Source organism: Condylostylus longicornis, unplaced genomic scaffold, assembly GCF_029603195.1.
Source record: "Condylostylus longicornis isolate FDR11 unplaced genomic scaffold, ASM2960319v2 ptg000004l, whole genome shotgun sequence".
Taxonomy (NCBI): domain Eukaryota; kingdom Metazoa; phylum Arthropoda; class Insecta; order Diptera; family Dolichopodidae; genus Condylostylus; species Condylostylus longicornis.
Window position 1 is genome coordinate 21670007 of NW_026577973.1, and position 20394 is coordinate 21690400.

Below are 20394 nucleotides of genomic sequence, written 5' to 3' on the forward strand. Positions count from 1 at the left end.
AGGGGTATATGTAGATGATTCTTAACATGGGATAATCGTGTCATAAACAGTCATATATATATATATATTCAAAGTTAATGTTATACATACAGCCACTTCTACAAATTTGACCTAATATGTATATGTATAACTTTAAATTTACATTTATTATCAATTTAGAAGTTACAATTTCCCAATATCTTTCTGTTTTTACTCTGTTTTTCTATTTGATTTTTTCCTATTTCTAAGTAAATATGCGAATACAAGTATTTCTTTTTCACATCTTGATAAAATTGGCTTAAAGCTAAAAAGATATAAACCCCAAAAAATATTGAGTAAAATGCTTATGTTGGCTTAATAATTCTTAATCTAAACCTATGATCATTGAAAATTATGTTTTTTTTCATACCCTTAAAAAAAAGGAAAAAAAGGTACTTATTTAGAAAATTTTCAAAAAAAATTAAACATTATTTTTTATAACATTTTAAATGTCAGTCTATTGGACAAAGTTCTGCCTCATTTTTTTTGCAATAAATCTCTAAAAGAATAAAATGACATTCTAATTTCAGAAAACCACTTGAACTTTAATTTTATTAATTGAATTTAAATACTGTATAAAGTTTTACTGGAAATTCTAATAATTTAAACTTATTTCTGAGGACTTAAATTTAAGTTTTTATATATTGAACTTTCTCTCAGAATAATTTAAGGCTTTTCTTTTATCACAATTTGAATCTTCATCTTAAAATATATATTTCCGATATTTATTCATTACAAATTTAATTTTAAAAATATTTGATTTTTATTTTTAAATTTAAAAGTAATCAATTTTTTATAAGATTGTATATGGAAACGGGCTTCTTTTTGCACCTCAAATTTTGCCTAAAAAATTGTAGTTTAGAATTTTTAAATAAAAAAATAAATATGTACACACATTTATACTGACTTTGGTAACCAAACCATCATATTAAAAAAAAAAATTTTAAATGAATTTGTTGACTGTTCCATTAACTTTATACCATGAGTAGACCTTAAAAAAATTTCTACTTCATGAAATATTCTAAAACATAAAAAAGAAATAAATTTGTGAATAGAATTTTCGTAATTCAAGCTACATTAATTTCAACAGATTTTATATTTTATTTGTTTTTTTTTTTACAATCGACTTTTAAAAATTTTAAATATATAGCGGTGATAATCGAAATGAATTTATAAAAAATTGTTAGGATAAATTATATAGTCCTTAATTTAATTTTTTAAATAATTTTCATATTATTTTTTTAAAGCCAAAAGCTATACATAAAATATTGTTCAACTGGCTAACAAGTTTAATTAAAATTATATACAATTATCAATTAAATTTTTATAGTTTTAAATAAAAGATGATTTGCCAGTTAAAAGGTTATAATAAAAATTTTATAAAATGAACTTGATAAAAAATCGTTGAAAATAAGAAGGAAGCACTTTATGATTTATGATTTACAGAAGAATTAGTAATGAAAAGTTTGTTTTAGCATAAATGAAAGCCTTCACTGGCACACTGGCAAGAATAATTAATTATTCTTTTATGATAAATGAATTATAAGTGACGTTAATTTAAACTAGATATGAATAACCTGATAAAATTGAAAGAGTTATTTATTATTCCCATAATTCTTTACTATTCTATACGAGAGAAATATTGAAACTGCACGAGTTATTGATTTAAGAATTAAAATTCACGAATCCTTCAAAAATCAGGAATCTTTCCAGAATTTGGCAATCCAACATTTATTTCGAGCAATTTTGAAAGTTTTTTTCTATACTCAAAGTATTTGCATTATATTTATTTAAATCGAATTTATTCTCTAGTATAACTAGTACGTTAATTATTATTAATATTATAATCTTTTCAAAAATTATTATAAATGAACTGTTCGCCTTACTTTATTTAAATAAAATAGACATTTCTTAAATTTTTTGTGATAGAGTCTTATAGTCAAATTACCCTTTTTGTGTGTATTTTTTATAATTAATTGTTTAATGATATAAAACACCACTCTAAAAATTTATTGTAATTAATTAAGCAATATTAGTTGCTTGTGTTAGCACATTTAATATTATACTTATAATAAAGATGTCCTTCAAAAGTTAATTGTAATGTACCCAATTATTTACTAAATTATTTATTAAAAGTGATGACTTATGCGGATATACAAGCATATATACATTATCAAGCATTAAAAAATTTTATTACTAAAAATTAAAATTTTTATTAAACATAAATATTCTTATATAATTTATTTTTAGCTTCAAATTGATTGTTTATGGTTACGTGAATCTGATGCAGATTGGGTACATATCGTTCCAACATGTTTAGTTTTAATATTAAATTTAATATTTCTAATACGAATAATGTGGGTAAGTAAAATTAAATATAAAATAATATAGATAATTTTTTTTCAATTTTAAATAAAAATTTTAAATATTTTTTCAATAATTTGATTTTGTTATACTTTTAGGTACTTATAACAAAACTGCGTTCAGCAAATACACAAGAAACCAGACAATACCGTAAAGCTTCAAAAGCTTTATTGGTTTTAATACCATTATTAGGTATAACATATCTTTTAGTATTAGAAGGACCATCACATGGACTAGAGAGTCACATATTTAATGCTGTACAAGCACTTTTAATAAGTACACAAGTAAGAGTATAAAATAAAAATAAATTATTAATAAAAGTAAAATTTTCAAAATGAAATCAAATTGTGGTGCAGTCATTCTCTTTGGCTATGATCATTTTTCTATACATACATAATTATTATGTAAGTATAATTTTCAATATGGTACTGATCATATTTTGACTGGGGTCAAAAAATCATTGAAACTTTCGAAGATTGGCAAGTTCTACTTAAATTTTCAACATAAATAAATTAGCTATGCTTTTTTTCAGCAAGCGATTTATGTTGGTAAAAATTTACTAACTCAAGTTCATTGTTTACCATAATATTAAAAAATTTCAGTGAAGAGTCGAGAAATATGAAAATTTTGCAACAAAACGGATCGAAAAACCCAATCCGATGATAATTAAATATGGCAATTTTCAACTGTATAAAAGTAAAAAATTCTTGTGACAACTTTTCCATATTTTAAATTTAAAAAGCTAAAAATTTTAGTGTCGAATAATCTTATGTTTTAATATTTTCAAACCTGCATTATACAATCACCACATTATATAATATAATCACATTATTTTCATACAAAAAATAATTAGAAATTTCCAATTTTTTAAACAACTTATTCTTTATTTTTTTTTTCATGTACGTACACATTTCAACAAATTTTTTTAAATAATAATTATTAAAGGGACTTTCAGTATCAGTGTTTTTTTGTTTCCTCAATTCAGAAGTAAGACAAGCTTTAAGACATAAATTGGAAATATGGCATGATGCAAGAAATATAAGTACAGGTAGCTCAACAAGAAATAGGAGGTATATTCTATTAAGATAAACTGCGAATTATATATAACAACTTTTTTAATATTATCTAAAAATTTGAATTTTTTTTTAACCTTATTATATAATCCCCTAATAATTAATGTATTTTGTCTTTAATTTAAAAATATATAGCCAAAATCAATATATACAATTCAAATTAGAAAATTAACGATCAATGGGATTTTTCAAAAAAGAAATGTTTAGAAGTTTCATTTCTTTACAAACTAATTAAATCTTTTATATTGTAAATGTTATTATACGAGTAGATATCGAAAATAAGAATGGAACCGTTTCTATTCTGAATGAAATTTATTTGTAATTAAAATAGATTTTTTGAATCGGTTTTATTCATTTAACTTGACTTAGATGTTTAACTTATAAAATCCTTTCATCTATCTCAAAAAAAAAATAAATCAGGAATTTTTTAATTATAAATTTTAAGTTTTTTCTCATCTATATTTTTTTTTTCAGTCGATATAAATTGTCCAAAGATTATTCACCAAGATCAAGAACTGAAAGTTTACGGTAAGTAAAACCAAAATTTCTTCTTTTTAATTATGGTAAATGAAAAAGAAGAATGATTGGCGAAAATCTTGTTTTCTATAAAAGAAGAAATTTAACAAACATGGTGATGCAAAAGTATAGAATACCGAACCCAATCAACTAAATTATTTGAATTTATTTCATTTTTAGCACATTTAAAAAAAAAAAATTAGAAAGTGTTCATATTAATTTCACTTTGCCCCTTATCTCTGTTCACAAACCATCTATCTAAACCGAAATTTTTACAGTAATTATAATTTTTTAATAATTATTTTCATAATTTAAAGTCAGACATCTAACCTTTGAATTGTTTTCAATAAAAATTAGTGAAATAATTCTTTTTGGCAGCTCATTTTATTTTTGAACCTTGTAAGCCACTATATAGCCCCATATTAAAGCTAAAAGTGGTAATTTCAAAACACAACTTTTACCTCAAAAACAAACAAACTTCTAATTTTATTAACTATGTGCATTAAATATTCATTAAATATCAATTAATAATAATTGTACAATGATTAAAAAACATTATAAACAGAAGTTGTTTTATTTCAGTTTGACCTCTACCAATACCACTTGCACAACTTTAAATTAGATATATTATGCATATGTATTGGCATATACTTAATATAAAAAGGTATTTTCGTACTTGTATACATACAATAGACATTGATTTCATTAAATATGTTTCTAATCTTAACTTTGTGTTTTTGTACTCTAAATTAACAATTTTAATTATTTTTGTAAATTTTTACAAAAAGTAAATACACACAATTTGTTTTGTACTGTAAACTTGATGTACAATTTTTAAAATAGCGTACTTTTAATTAGCATTTGACATTTTAAGTAAAATTCAATGTTCTGAATAAATTCAAAAACTAAAGTTATTAATTCTTTCACAATCTTTGAAAGAAATGACATCTTGAGAACACCTAGTTACATGAAATATCTTCATTTTCATTATTACATGTCCATTTAAACTAGTCTGAGGCATAAAAATCTATTGAATATTCTGAACATAATGAACAGAAATAATTATTTTTATAAAGTAAAGAATACAAATAATGGACCCAAATAAAAACAATTTTTTTTTTTTCCAAAAATTGCTCTCTGTAACTTCTTATAATTTTAATTTTTCTATTATTATATATTTACCTTATGGTATTTAAAAAAATACCATCTTTGTATAACTTTACATATAATAGTTTTGATAATAATAATAATAAAATTTGCATAAAGCTAATTCGCTGAGACAAAAATCAAATTGGGTTCCAAGCAAAAATAAATTTTCAAAGAAATACTTATGCATATTATGTTTCCACAAATAAATATGTAAAAAGTTTTTTCAATAAATTTAAAAAAAAATTGTAAATATAAATCGAATAATTTTCTAATTTATTAGAACATTAAAACTATTAATAATATAACCAAAAACCAAAATTGTGTTTTGCTTCGGATACGCTTTTATTAAGAATACCGAAATCTCATTCGACTCTGAAATTGAACCCTGCATAGAAATCACATTTTATATGTTTTTATTTGATATTCATAAATAGTGCGTAAATTTTTAATAATCTCATAAATTATCGTTTAATCTATCTAATTTCAAACTAATATATTAATAAAATTCGCTGAGACAGTACCATTTTAACATTCCATTCATTTGAATTAATAATATTATAAAGTTTCTTGCAATTTCAAGAAATTTATAAAATCATTTTTAAAATTTATATAGGACATGCAATTTTTTTGTATATGTTATGTAAGGACATCTCTCATTCGTTGTTGAATTAATTTGTAAAATTTAATCAGACTACTTACATAATTTAATTTTAATATTAGTAATTTTAATATAGGTAAAAATATAATTAATATATTAAATTAACAAATATTATATAATATTTTCGTTTCTTTATTTTACGATGCAGTACGGAAGAATGTTCGATTTTTATAAGACCTTAGCAGTTAAGGGAATCTAGAAGGAAATCTTCAATTCAACGAACTTACGTTTAAATTATATTTATGTGAACGCAACCAAAAAAAACCAACATTAAATCAAAGATCAACAAAAAAATTGAACTTGAAACCAATTTGTAAATACTGAAATAAAAGTTTTCAATGAAATTTGTTAATATTTAGGAACTTCTTGGAAAATTAAATTATTCATGTCTACATTGTAACTACATACATAGTGTGCAAAAAAAAAATAATTATACATTGTACTTGTAATTTATATATGTATACAGAAATATAAATAAAATATAAATATTTTACGTAGTCTTATATAACATATGTATGTATGTATAATGCAATAATATATACGTATTATGTATATTGAATATAAATCCAATTACTATAAAAAAATGTATATGTGTAATGTATATGTAAAAAAAATTATTTTCTGAAAATAGGCGTTAATTTAAGTTTTAGGTAACTCACAACCCATTTTCTTTTACGTAATGAACTTTGAAAAATATCAAAACTGAACTAATAATATTTATTTACTAGTTTTACAGACAAATATACATATGTATATATTATATAAAATATATTCATACATACATATAGAATATAATTAATAATATTATAATTTTATGAAAATTATTTGTATTATATAGTAATTTTTCTAAATTTTATAGAAGAAAATAAAAACTAAAATAAAATAAAATCAACTATGTATGTACATGTGAGTTTTCTTATGAATGTTTTATAACTAATGGAAATATTTTAAAAAATAAATGGTCATAAAATTTAATATTTGTTTTATAATTAATCCATATTTCAAAAATTTGTAAAATTATACATAAATCCATAGACTGCAGTCTTCTATTTTTGAAAATTTTTTATCTATTTTAACATATACATATGTATGTACATAAATTTTATATATAAAAGTTAGTTTGGAAAAAACAGTTCTCCTTTTTTCCTGTTTTTTAATGCAAAAATAACATTGTGTAAAAAATTTTAATCAAAAAATGAAAGGTAATATTTTCTCATAACATTTTAGCTATTGTACTCGTACGTACCTAGAATTTAACAGGTACCTGGCATTTAGTCTGTTTGATTCAGAAATAAATTCAGGCCCACGCACAATTACGAAGGGAATTTACGGAAAACGCTTCAAAAATGCATTGGTTTTTTGAAAATTCAAAAAAATGTTCTTATTTTCCTTAAAATTAAGGAATTTTTGATATGCACCTAAAGAGTTACTCAAAATCTTAAAAACTTTTAGTATTATTACAGATCTAAAGGAATAAACTAGTTTATTTCTTTAAAAATCTTAACTTTTTCTATATGATTTTTTTTAAACTTGAAGTGTTTTTGCAATATTTAAGAAAAACTTCAAAAATGTTTTTTTGAAACATTAGGAAAATTTTAAAATTTTCGAATTTGCTTCTTTTTTAATAAAGATTTATCGAACATGCTACATGCATTATATTAAGATCTAAATTAAAATTGAATTTTCAAAAATCCCCTGAAATGAGACTATTGGCACTTGAATGCATTGGACGTAATAATTTTGCCACAACCTACAAATAAATTTTACTTTCATAGCAGTGGTGGAAGAAATATAAGAGAGGGCTGCGCATATCCCCAATCTACATATATACATGAAAACAGTTCCAATTTATTTGAACTCTAAATAAATTTGTTTAGTATGTAGGACTCTATTTTTACTACATACTGGGTTGAATACCTGATTATCTGAAGAATGTACATATATTTGCTTTTGTTTATAACATTGAAAACATGCTCTAATTTACATTACAAAGCTGTGTTGTCAAACTTATAAACAAAGTCAATCCAACTTAAGTTCAAAACATTTTAGACTACCCAATTGCAATTCCACGAATTTTTCATAATTATTAAAATAGTAACTTTAAAAAGGAACTCATCGCGAAACGAATAAAAAGGCAGAATTCCGTTCGCTGTTTTCATATTAAAGTTAAATAAAGAAAGCGTTAAAAGTAAATCATTTAAAAATCGAACGAGATTCAATTTTTCTTATTTTAAATTAGTGAAAAATATAAAAAAAAAAAAAACAAAATAAAATAAAAATTTATTGTGTGTTTATACATTTATTACAATCTGCAGCACAAATTCAATTTCATATTAACACAGTTAAGATAAGCGCATCGAAATTTATCATTAATTTTTTTTGTTACTTTTTATCTCAGTTGAGATCAAAATAAAAATAAATGTTTTGAATTTCAAAATTCCCTTACTAGTTGCAATTCACTACATACAAGTTCAACCACTTCTTAAACAATTCTACATAATATGCAGCTCTTTCCTAATAAACACATTGTAAATGTTTCCATTACAAAATTATTTACAACAAAGCGAGAGTCTTAACAATAATAATAGGTTTTTTAGTTTCAATTTTTAGTTTCAGACCAAGGCATACTATTTTTTGTCTACACTTTTAGTGGTAAAAGACTTACATATGTACATATTGAGCAAAAGCTACGAAAAAAATGTTTGAAGCAAAGACCAATTTGGGGTATATACGATGATTATTCATTAAGTATTTTTGCAGTTGCTTTTTGACTGTAGGTTAATAAGATAAAATACAAAAAGTTCGTGTGTTAATCGATATATTGAAACACTTATAAAAACAATATAATAAACAAAAAGTAATCAAATGATGATACAAAACACACACCAATATCATACATCCAAATAATTCGCTACGTATTGTACACTCGCATAATTTTGCACCTAAGCATGTTTATATGTATCGTATCGATTTTTGATTACTTTCCGATCAAAAACCATATTTAATTATTGAAAAATATATATTCAATAACTATTATTTATACACTTATAGTTCTAAAAATATTAAAACCACTGTTAGCAGTTGAAAGAATCACACCAGTCAATTGAGGATGCCAATGCAATTCCTGAAAAAAAATCAAATTAGATATGTACTCATCTCAAAACTATAAAACAATCACAAACCTTAATATCCTGCTGCCCTTGATGTATAAATAGCAGCTGCGGTGGCAAATTTTTTAACTCATCCTGGTTGTTTGAAGTACTACACACTTCATCTTCATCTTCATCTTTTTCTACAGCTAAATCCCATAACGCAATTTGATCGTCTGAGCCACCAGACGCGAACACAGTTGAATCGCGTGGATGCCATTCTACTGTCGTTACATGACCTGTATGGTGTTTAAAAGTCGCTACAGGTTTTTGCGTTTGAAACTGCCTCAAATCCCATATATGCAAAAATCCATCATCACCACCACTAACAATGAATGGTTCATTTTTGTTCCACGAAATTACATTAATATCAGTCTCATGTGAGTTTTCCGCAGTTAACATACAAGCTTTTTGCGGCGGTGCTCTAATATCCCATATTCTTATACTTTTATCTACTGAACAAGACGCCATTACACTTCTCTCATTAGGACTCCACTGTATGTCCTCAACGGATTCTGTATGTCCAATTAAAGGGCGTTGATCAACTCTCCAACTACTACCTTCAACAGGCTGCCATATATGTATATCACGGCTAATCAAAAGTAACGTACATTGTTCAAAAATAGAATACTTAAATAGCACAAATTATGTATAGAGGGCCTACCGACAATCGCCTGTAGCTAAAAATCCTTCTACAACTGGACTCCAGTCAACTGCAAAACCTTCTTGTTGATGCCCGCTAAATGTAAAAACTGGTTTCGACGGCTCTGTAGCTTGATTTTTTTCATATTTCTTAAGGATTGCTTCGTCCTCTATAGCCACTAGTTGTTCATTTAAATTCCAAATATTTACACGACCCAGTTCGCTCCAACTTGCTGCAAGAGTAGCATTACCTAGCTTAGTAGTTCGAATTCTATTCACACAGCCTTGATGTTTAATTAGTGCACATGACATTTTTGGCTTTTTTTCCTCACTCTCCAAATCGTTATCTTCTTCTTCAACATCATCATCGTCACTCACTTCATCATCTTCATCTTCTTTACTGGTACGATGTAAATTATACATTTTCATTACAATTACATTGTTGACATGAGCACGTGCTGCTTGTGTTCCCGCAACCATATAACTTGTCATAGGAAATCTGTCGCCTGAAGAGTTCAATTCGTCTCTAATTATATCAAAGCTTAAACATGGTGCCCCAGTATGTGCTTGATGCAGCATTATATAAGCTGATTCATCACAAACTAGCTCTTCGTTTTCTTGGAGTGGTTTTTTCCCCGGTAAATAAACTTCCTTTTTTTTACCAGACTTTTCAATTGAATTATCGTTTTCACTATCGTCGTCACTGTCTACCATCTCGTCGTCCCCACATTCTGGTTCAACAATTTCCATTTCTTCATCATTATTCATTTTAAAATATAAAAGAATATTTTTTAACTTTATGCAATAACAATCAAAAACTCTTTACTTGTTTTCTAAACAACAAACAAATGTCAGCTTTTTTAAAGTAAACTTCAAACGTGACAGCTTACCACGTGCATTATTTTGATCTAGGGATGCCCAATATGAAATTTGTTTTGCTTATCCTTTGTTCAAATATGGATGGATTATAATTTATTCAGTATATGATAAAATATAGTTTGTGTTAACTGTAAACTTTGTTAAAAAAACCTTTTTAGTTTGCTTTTTTTTTAATAATTTTTCGCTAAAATTATTGTTTAATTTTTTGAAAAGTTGAATTTTACAATATACTTTAACGTTGTCAAAAGATAATTTAGTTATTTTATTAATCAAATTATTTTAAAACTAGCCTGCAAGTTTATAAAAAATGAGTTACCTAACTCTGACAGCCGTTCTTTTATTTCATTCGCTTGAAAATCTAGTAAAGATTTTATATAATATTTGTTTTGTATGAATGGAAAAAAATGTTACATCAATTTATAAACCAACGATGGCCAGAAATTAAAATTTGACTGATAAAATAAAAACTTAAATTTTGTCTCATTGACAGAAAATTATATTGACCTTTGTTACCTGCACTTTAATTAATTTAGTATAGAGTGTCTCAGAGTAGAAAAGTGGAAACTGGTTTAAGTTACAGTAAAAATTAAAAAATGTTGTAAAGACTGATAGAGCGAAAATACATGTTGGTCATTAGACTTGAAATAGTAAAGATTTACATAACAACGAATATTGAAATTAATTGTGTAAACGTTTAACATGTTACAATAATGTAAAATAAGGTGAGTCTTCATGACACTTGCAATAAAATATCTGCCTATAATACCCTTTAATATTCTTTTACCTATTTAAAGAAGCAGAAGTTTTAATATGCTTGCACCAATACTAATATCAAACCAAAAATATATCCGGACCAATATACAAATTACGAGTTAATTTTATGATATTCAACTGGCGTAAAAAGCGAATATTGTAAGATCTTATATTTCGTTTTTCTTTTTCAGCTTCATACAACCTCGTTGAGCCCTTTGTATCAATACTTCTAATTTTTCACTCCTACATGATAGAACCTTATATGTAATTTTGAGCAAACAAAATTACAATGAAAAACCTAGGGGTTAAATCATTTATTTTGCCATAAAAATTTGTTTAGACAAGCGCTACACGTCACATATATTTTATGTCATAGTTGTCAGATTTATTTCCGCTTTTATCTTTCTTTTTCTAATTGTGGACGGCGAAAGTAAGTTTAATGTTTAATCTTTTATAATCTTTTGATAAAATAAGATTTAATAAACGAAGAAATAAAATGATTTTTTCTGGAAATTTTATTAATCATAAAATCTATATTATTTCAGGACACAATGGGTCGACGTCCAGCTAGATGGTATGTTAAAATAAAATTTTATTTGTGATATCCCTTTCGAATATTAACAAAGATAAAAGAATTAATTAAATTTTTAATTTATTTAAGTCGAAAGGGTATATTAAAAAAAATTTTTGGGTGGGATGGCTTGTTAATTCGATCAAGTTTTGTCTCAATAAAATTTATAACATTTTAAATAAAATTGAAGTAATAAGCTTTGTTCCTAACATTAATTATATTTTCAGTTATCGCTATTGTAAAAATAAACCATATCCCAAGTCAAGATTTTGTCGAGGTGTTCCAGATCCAAAAATCCGTATTTTTGATTTAGGAAAAAAGAAGGCCACAGTGGAAGATTTTCCATTATGTGTACATTTAGTATCTGATGAATACGAACAGCTAAGTTCTGAAGCTCTGGAAGCAGGTCGCATTTGTGCTAATAAATATTTAGTTAAGCATTGCGGCAAAGATCAATTTCACATTCGAATGAGATTACATCCATTCCATGTCATCAGAATAAACAAAATGTTGTCATGCGCTGGAGCTGATAGGTAAGTTCAATAGTCTTGAATCTTTATAAATTAAATATTTGTTACATACATAATTTAAAGTTTTTAATGATGATATGCTATATAGCACTGGGTTATGAAAATTACATGTTTACATTTATAATTTTGACATTACTACTGAAAAATAACATTTCGAATTTTACAATTTTTTTTAGTTTGGTTTTGTGTCTTAATATATATTTTGTTTTAGGCTTCAAACAGGTATGAGAGGTGCCTTCGGAAAGCCTCAAGGTACTGTTGCACGTGTACATATTGGACAACCAATTATGTCAGTTCGATCAACCGACAAATTTAAAGCTCAAGTTATTGAAGCTTTGCGTCGTGCTAAATTCAAGTTCCCAGGTAGACAAAAAATATTCGTATCCAAACGCTGGGGTTTCACAAAATATGACCGTGAACGATTTGAGGAATTGCGTGATGCAGGCCGTTTAGCTCCAGACGGCTGTAATGTCAAATATAGACCAGAACATGGTCCTATGGCAGCATGGGAAAAAGTACAACGTGATTTACATGCTGAATAGGCGTGATTATTTTATATTTTAAAGAAAAAAACTATTAAACAATTTGAAATATCCGCAACATGTTTTACTTTGAATACATATATCGTACATATATAAGACATAAATTAATTTTTCAGGAGTCACAATTTATTAATAACGCTGAACTTGTAATTGTAATCGAAAAACATACTGAAAAGACAACTTGAAAATTAAGTCAACATTCACAACTACCAAATAATGACTTGTATTCTCAGGAAATTTAACTTTTTGATTTTGCAAGGTTTTCTGCAGTAATCTAGTATCCTTTTTTCTCAACAAGCTGAGTTCGAAAGCGTGTAAATCTGCACTCTTCCTACCCATACAATTTGGCATCCCTGAAATTAAACTTCGCAGGCTTATTCTAAAAGCGATTGGTTACTTTTCATTTTCATTCTTACAATCAATGTGATTTGTGCCATATTTTTCGAGATAAAGCTCGTCAAAATCAGAGTTTTTTTGTTTTTTAAATTTTTCAAAAATTTGTATTAAAATTTTTTTTCGATACGCTACAATCACATTTAAAAGTTAACCCATATAGCATTTCTATAGCTTTGCTAGTTAATGCACATTTTATACATTAGTAACTATGTATTTCTCGGCATAAATGAATAACTACAGTTACCTTAGTTTATTTTGTAAGTTTTTTTGAAAATTTAGAGTGAATCGGACATTTCTGATGTTAATTTCAAATAAAAAACTGTATATCTTATTTAATGAAGAAAATATCGTAAAATGTTAATACTATATTTTAGTAAGTAGCAACATTCTAAAATGTTAAATTTTTAAACCATTTACAAAATTTTTGTAAAGTATAAATAACACAAAAAAAAACTTTCTTTCAATAATGTTTTATTTGAAATAGCAAAAAGTTATGTTCTGATAAAAACTGGATATGTATGAAAATCTCAAACACCAAACAGGCTGTAAATTCAATTCTAACAATAGAATAATTGCGGTTGTAACAATAGAATAATTGCGAACGAAGCCGTCTATAAATTTTTATAACTTAATACCCTCACCTTAAAAAGGCAAGGTATTTCTTATTTGCAGATCAGAGTATAATAATAATTACAAGACATTACCAAAACATATATGTATGTATGTACACCTAAATTTTTGACGTTTTCTTCAAAATTTTTATTAAATCAATAATATTTATTTCGTTGTGTAAATTCTATTATAAAGGGTATGTATGTATGTATATTCAAGCCTTACCGGGTATTGAAAATTTAAAAAATGAAAAATCTTTTGCAAATGTAGTTAAGATATTATTTATTTGTACAAAAATTTCTTATAAAAATGTATGTAAATTGTAAATTTAATTATTACATAACTATGCATATATTTAATTAAATCTAATACTATGTGTTCAAAATTTATAGTATTATATCAAAAAGTTAAAATATAATATGTACTTCAAGAACACAAATTTCATTATATTAGTAATACAAAATTGTATGTTAATTTGAACAGAAGTAGGTAGGTAGGTACCCATGTATCAAATATATAATACTAAAAAAACACTGCTTTCTTTTTTTTTATATAAAAATAATATATAATATGAAGTATTCTTGTTTATGAATGTTTGCAAAATATTTGTTGTTTAGAGAAAGAGTCCAAATGAGAATCTTAGTTAAGTTGAATAGTCAAACTATTTCGGCTTCTGGGAGACAATGATTGGTGGAATGATGAGAACAAAAGCTCTATTCATACTAAAACGATATTTGTAAATTTTTATACATATTAATTTTAATTAGATTATACTTTACATAGAAACTCTTATCGTCACCTGAAAAGAATAAGTTGCTGTTTTATCTTTTCAGCCAAGATTGAAGCTACTCACTCATTTCAAAGTGACGAATTGTACACAGGTTTAAATTATACCTCATAATATCCAGGATTGAAAAACAGTTTTTTGTGGAATCCATAGCTTGAATAACTGGCAGTTTGCATTTTTCCATCGTTTGTTCTGATCTGACCAGCAGCTTCACCAACAAGCTTTAATAAATCTTCTATATGAGTGTCAAAAGCATGACTGGCAAAAACTTGGCACAATTTCTGAATATACCAAGATCCTGAATCTGGATCTCTGTGGGTCTTATATCCTAAGTCAAAGAGAAATATTCTTATATTTTTATTTATTTCATTCATTTTATTTCAAGTAAAAAAGTTTTTTAAAAGGTTAATGTATTAAAGTATTTTGAAAAAACCATGAGGAAATTACCTGGCACTGTTGCATAGCAAATGAGAATGTCAGTAAAAGTAGCAACATTATAGCTAATACTATCTGTTTGCACATCTTTGGTCCCTAAATCTGATATCGCGCCCCTAAAATTAAATAAACAAAAACATATTTAGTCAACGTAAAACTGCGATCAATTTCATGCATAATATAAATTGATGTTTGTATAATATGTATGTATTAAATTGAATGTTTTGCAAATGTCCTAATTTATATGGCAATTAAATGTATACCTGCAAAAAGGAAATATAAAGACTTTTGGTTTCTTAGCTAATGTTGCACATGTATCATTCCGGAAAAGCTCTAGAATATTATTCACAGTAACCGTCGAACTATCAGAGAACTCAACTCGATCAGTTATTTTATCCACCATTTCTCCATGACTCATCAACGCCATAACAAAACTATCTACATTTTTCACATAATCTGAGTCCAATAATTTTTTAAGAAGTGAAAAGAATTCAGCTGCTGTTAAGTCTTCGTAATAGAAAAGTGAATAGCCAAGTTCTTTAAACAAATGTAAGAGGCTTTGCCCATCAATTTCAGCTCCAGAACGTTTGTATTGATTTTTGTATCTGAAGTTAATGATATTTACGCAAAAGAAAACTCCTCGTTGTTTGCTAACCATTTGATATATTTTAATTTTTGAGCGATTCACAATATGCTGTGGACTCGAAGTACATTTAGCAACAACATTTTGATTAACAGATGATATTTCCCTTGAATATGGCCTTAAATCTTTTGAATACCCATCTTTTTCGTCAATATCCATTTGTGAGATAATGCAACCATCAGAATTAAAATTATTTGTGTTTTTTTCGTTGTTAGATATGCAGTTATTTTCTTTTATTGACGCTTGTTTTTCCAATTTCTTTTGTTTAATACTTGTCATCGTGCCACTATGCTCACCTGGTCGTACAATTTTTGCAGCATTTGAATAATTTAACTGTTGTAAAACCTCAACGAATTTGTTGTAAGCATCAGGTCCTCTTCTTGTGACTTTTTCCAAGAGCCGTCTGTGTTTTAAGACCTCATCATTTTGTCCAACCTAAAATTTGTAAAAATATATATATTTAGCAACAGAAAGCTTATGCTAAATTATTAAACAGAAACATATACATCACTAATTACCTCAATGTTTTTTCTCATTATGTGAGACAACAAACCGTTTTTAACACAAGCCTCCATAAGTTCTTTGTATTTTGTGTGTGCAATTAACAGGTCAATGTTAGTGAGAATGACCTTCCTATGGCATTCTTCCATATTGGTAAGATAAAAATTATAAAAAAAAATTAATTCTTGTATAAAAATTTTTATTAAACTTTAAGTGTTAATAGTAGTTTTTGATTTAGGATTTAATCACTTAATAACAAAAGAACAAAAGAATATTAACATTAACAATGAAGTTGATACAGATAAATTAGGGATGTGATATTTTAATCAATTTAAAAAAAACGATTAATTTGCTTACGATTCTTGATTACTTTGTTCGATTTCAGAAACTAAAAAAAATTGGTAGTATCAAAAGAATTATTAAAATTCAAAAAAAGTGTCAAATATTCCTGAAAGAAATGGTAAAAAAATTTTATGAAATTTCAACTCAGTTATTGTAATAAAAAATAAACTTTGATAATAAGTGGCGTTAACGTGTTTTTTCCCAATAAAACAAACTCATGTAGAATTTTATATGTTTCCCGTTCCTATACAAAATTTGAAATTGAAAAGTATTGATAGAATATAAAATTTGTTATTTAAAAATTTCGTATGGCAAAATAAAATGTTTGGATATTAAGAAATATTCAACTAGTTATAAAATGAATCAACTACATAAGGTCCATTAATAAGACCAAAATTTGAAAAAAACTCAGTTAAATTTTAATTTTTGACTATCAATTAATTTTTCATTCCGTTTGTTTAATAAGTTGTCCAGAATTAATTGTGTTCATGTTTGCAGTGTAAATTTAACTTTAAAAAAGGCTGCAAATATGAATTCAGCGAGTGTGAACCCTTAAAACTGGCAATGTAAATTAGAAATGTTTGTAGGAAAAAGATTAATTATTGTTACTTTTCATTTTTGTTTTGTTAAAAAAGCGTAAAATTTTTAATAAACCATTAAAAATACTGTTCAAAAGAAAGCAAATTTTAATAAAAATCTCAGAAACAAATATTTATTACTCAAATTAATTTTTTTACATAATGTTTTACGTTTTTTATACATTTTATTGAAACTGTTCTTTGTTACTTAAAAGTCTACATATGAAAATATACAAAAAATTATTTACATTCGATTTAACTTAAATATTTTAAATTTATTTATAAATTTAGTTTTTAAAAGAACTCCTTTATTTATTATATAGGCGAAAAATCAAATATATGTAAATATAGAAAAAATAGAACTTTGTCAAAAATTGTAAGAAAGCATTAAGTAATTATAAATGTGTCAAATGCTTATTGGCTGAAAAACCTTAGCAATAATGAATCGATTATAAAATTTAGTACGACTATCTAGTGCCATCCCAATTAATTCCATAATATGTTAAAGGAAGATTTGTAATCTAATATGTAATTAAATACAACAATACTACATATACGTTCAAAGCATTAAAAATACATTTAAGCATCAAAATTTTTATTGCGAGAAAGTTTTGCAAAAAAAGGATAAATCACTCAATTCTCTGGTATTTAAATTTGAAATGCCTTTGGATCATAAAAGAGAAAAAAAGTCAACAATGGTTTGCTTATATATTATTAACAGATAAATGCATTTTTAATAAAAAGATATTTCAGACACCACTATCGCCGTGTCCTATTCCGGATATTAGTGATGAAGAACTCGTGACAATATCTGTAAGGGATTTAAACCGAACTCTCAAATTGAGAGGTCTTACAAGAGAAGAAATAATACGTATGAAACAAAGAAGGCGTACATTGAAAAACCGAGGATACGCTGCCAGTTGCCGTATTAAACGTATTGAGCAAAAGGATGTTTTGGAAACTGAGAAATCACATGAATGGAGGGGCTTGGAAATGATGAGAGAAGACAATGAATCAATCAGAGTTGAGATTGAGGCTTGGAGAAACAAATATGATGCTCTCAAAAGATTCGCAATTGCTAATAAAATTCCCTTGCCCTCAGATTTAGAATCATGCTAAAAAAATATTTTTTAAAAGTAAATTAAATTCAAAAGTAAACGCACTGAATTCTTTGATTTTTTTTATAATTTCAATATTTTTATAAGACTTTAGGTGAGAAAACTATTGATGATACAACATTTCCAACTTTACCACCAAATTTAAACGATGGAGTTGGAATAGCACAAAATTTTGCAAAATGCGATTGAAAAGTATTTATTAATTCAGTTTCTGTCCAATTACACGAAGTTATAATAAAAAATCCTGATCGATTAGTAATTGCTGATATATTCTCAATGTACTTCTCTCGCTTGACCTTAGGATTATCAGGATGTAAACTTATAGCGTCATAGGTTCCCTTATCGTGAACAATATCAAATTTTCCTAACTTATTCACATCGTCAGTATTTAACATATCAATAAGATGAAAATCAATATCAATATTTTGATCCTTTGCGATTGAAGTACCCAATTTAATTGCATTATAAGAATAATCTATTCCTGTAAGACATTTATAACCTTCTCTCGCCAGTTCTATCATAAACATAGCATTACCACAACCCACGTCTATAATTTTGGAATTTGTGTTGATATTTTGTTTTAGAATCCAATTTAATATTCGTAATTGCGAATCTTCATCAAACCAAATTTCCCCAACATCTCCATGACTTTTATAATTTTTAAGCTCATTTTTATATGAAGTGTCCCAATATTCTTTCGTTCCTAGTTCAGATCCCTCCAATTCTTCCATGATGAGAAGATGAGTTGGCCAGGTTTAACGTTTTACGATATTATTGATATTTAATGTAGAATTTCAACTATGCCTAATTTTAGGTATATATGTATATGTAATAAAACTGATACAACTTTATTTAATTTTTTATAGTAAATAGGAAGTTTCGATTATTTTTGTAAATATTCCTGAGTAAAAAAGTACTTTAGTTTTGTTAAATTGATATCCAAATTAAAGCATTTAACCAAACGTATAACAAATGATAATAAAAAAATAAGACTTAGTAAACATTACAACTGACACACAAGAACATGTCACAAAAAATTGTTATAGTACATTTTAACTAGATTTTGCCTATTACCTAAATATATATTCACACAGTAACATATTTTAATCTTCGTTTACACAAAATCAGATTCACACTACATTAACATGTCTCTAGATGACATATTTTTTTCTATTTATTAAATTAATTTTTAGAAATGACAAGATGACAATTGTCAATTCTAATTTTTTGAAATTAAATTTCTGAAAAAAAAAAATCCAAAAAAATAATTCATATCCTTATTTTCTCATATAAAATTTGTAATTAAATGCTTTTCATAACATGTTATTAGAGCTTAAGTATGGGTTTTAAGATACTTTAAGACGAGTTGTTTACGATTTGTACCAAAAAGTCAAACTCTAATACCCTATTCACACTACAGAAAAATAGCATTTTATGCTCTTCGGTTAACATATTATAGATTACTATAGTTGTCTGTTGCAGAAAAACGTGTTATTCGTTATTGTGTGAACGAGGTGTTTCCATAATATTTTGGTGTGTATATTTAATTTAAGCCCTTAAACTGAATTCACTGCTTTCGCGACGGGCTGACGTATTTTGTATGAAAATTTGAATTTTTGAAATTCTCTTTACTTTTAGTAATGTCTTTATATCTAACAAGTCCCAATACTCAATTTTTTTTACGAAATATTACGAATTTTTGGCTTCGTTGCTGGTTTTTTCTTTAAATGCCACTGATCGTGTCATATTTTTTATTATTTTTTTCTTTTTTTTTAAGTAAAAAAGAGTTTAATATTTTAAAAAATCTCAGGATATTATACACATTTTTTAAAAAGCTTCCCATTTAAATTCTATTGCACGAAAAAGAAAGAAAGGTAGCAGGAAAGAAAAAATGAAAAAAAAAATTCAAATTCATATTTCAGTATGGTTTCAAATGTTAATGAGGAAGGATGTATGATTTTTCATGCACATTTTGTATTTCCCAATAAGGCAAGTTGAGTAGTGTCGGTAATATAGGTTGACACATTTCAACAATTTGAATTATCTCATTTCGGTTATTTATACGTTACTTATAAAATTGTTTCAAATAATTTCAGTTAGTTTTTAAGTTATTAAAAATAAATATGTATGTATCTACT

The 20394-nt window shown here is 25.9% G+C and overlaps 6 protein-coding genes across 14 annotated transcripts in view; 3 read left to right on the top strand and 3 right to left on the bottom strand.

Annotated features, from left to right (window-relative positions):
- The window catches only part of LOC129613286 (diuretic hormone receptor-like), a 51488-nt gene extending 45205 nt beyond the window's left edge, over nt 1-6283 (top strand). Inside the window, exons 8-13 of one of the 4 annotated variants that reach the window (XR_008697297.1) lie at nt 2269-2379; nt 2481-2666; nt 3328-3430; nt 3930-3983; nt 4554-4635; nt 5927-5982. Coding sequence is in view for 3 of the 4 variants with exons in the window: in XM_055527288.1 (XP_055383263.1) it covers nt 2269-2379; nt 2481-2666; nt 3328-3452; nt 3930-3983; nt 4554-4593 (516 nt within the window). In the remaining variant the exon portion in view is untranslated. Of the gene's footprint in view, nt 1-2268; nt 2380-2480; nt 2667-3327; nt 3453-3929; nt 3984-4553; nt 4636-5926 lie in introns of all 4 variants that reach the window. The other 3 variants (XM_055527288.1, XM_055527302.1, XM_055527295.1) reach the window with 3 other exon arrangements.
- LOC129613312 (caspase Dronc) overlaps nt 1-16509 on the bottom strand; it is a 30512-nt gene extending 14003 nt beyond the window's left edge. Inside the window, exons 1-6 of one of the 5 annotated variants that reach the window (XR_008697303.1) lie at nt 16236-16509; nt 15338-16152; nt 15087-15190; nt 14706-14967; nt 14632-14651; nt 12972-14574 (exon numbers count right to left, since the gene is read on the bottom strand). Coding sequence is in view for 1 of the 5 variants with exons in the window: in XM_055527316.1 (XP_055383291.1) it covers nt 14566-14574; nt 14747-14967; nt 15087-15190; nt 15338-16152; nt 16236-16367 (1281 nt within the window). In the remaining 4 variants the exon portion in view is untranslated. Of the gene's footprint in view, nt 1-12971; nt 14575-14626; nt 14968-15086; nt 15191-15337; nt 16153-16235 lie in introns of those variants that run through there. The other 4 variants (XR_008697301.1, XR_008697300.1, XR_008697302.1 and 1 more) reach the window with 4 other exon arrangements.
- Nucleotides 8580-10474, bottom strand: LOC129613276 (glutamate-rich WD repeat-containing protein 1). Its single transcript, XM_055527277.1, has 3 exons — nt 9592-10474; nt 8961-9519; nt 8580-8902 (listed from the first exon to the last, which is right to left on the bottom strand). Exons 1-3 carry the CDS (start codon nt 10335-10337, stop codon nt 8816-8818), a joined length of 1392 nt encoding a protein of 463 aa, XP_055383252.1. The 5' UTR covers nt 10338-10474; the 3' UTR covers nt 8580-8815.
- LOC129613328 (60S ribosomal protein L10) lies at nt 11544-12897 on the top strand. Its single transcript, XM_055527329.1, has 4 exons — nt 11544-11631; nt 11747-11775; nt 12000-12305; nt 12514-12897. The coding sequence occupies exons 2-4, from the start codon at nt 11753-11755 to the stop codon at nt 12842-12844; spliced, it is 660 nt and encodes a 219-aa protein (XP_055383304.1). The 5' UTR covers nt 11544-11631; nt 11747-11752; the 3' UTR covers nt 12845-12897.
- Nucleotides 16510-17629: 1120 nt separating the features above from the next.
- On the top strand, nt 17630-18305 carry LOC129610567 (transcription factor MafG). Of its 2 annotated transcripts, none has more exons than XM_055523177.1 (2): nt 17630-17836; nt 17883-18305. In XM_055523177.1, exons 1-2 carry the CDS (start codon nt 17798-17800, stop codon nt 18255-18257), a joined length of 414 nt encoding a protein of 137 aa, XP_055379152.1. In that variant the 5' UTR covers nt 17630-17797; the 3' UTR covers nt 18258-18305. The 2 variants fall into 2 exon arrangements, with proteins under 2 accessions (XP_055379152.1, XP_055379156.1); XM_055523181.1 differs by having other exon boundaries at nt 17633-17836; nt 17892-18305.
- Nucleotide 18306: 1 nt separating this feature from the next.
- LOC129610556 (EEF1A lysine methyltransferase 2) lies at nt 18307-19312 on the bottom strand. Its single transcript, XM_055523173.1, has one exon. It carries the CDS (start codon nt 18985-18987, stop codon nt 18337-18339), a length of 651 nt encoding a protein of 216 aa, XP_055379148.1. The 5' UTR covers nt 18988-19312; the 3' UTR covers nt 18307-18336.
- Between the last annotated feature and the right edge of the window lie 1082 nt (nt 19313-20394).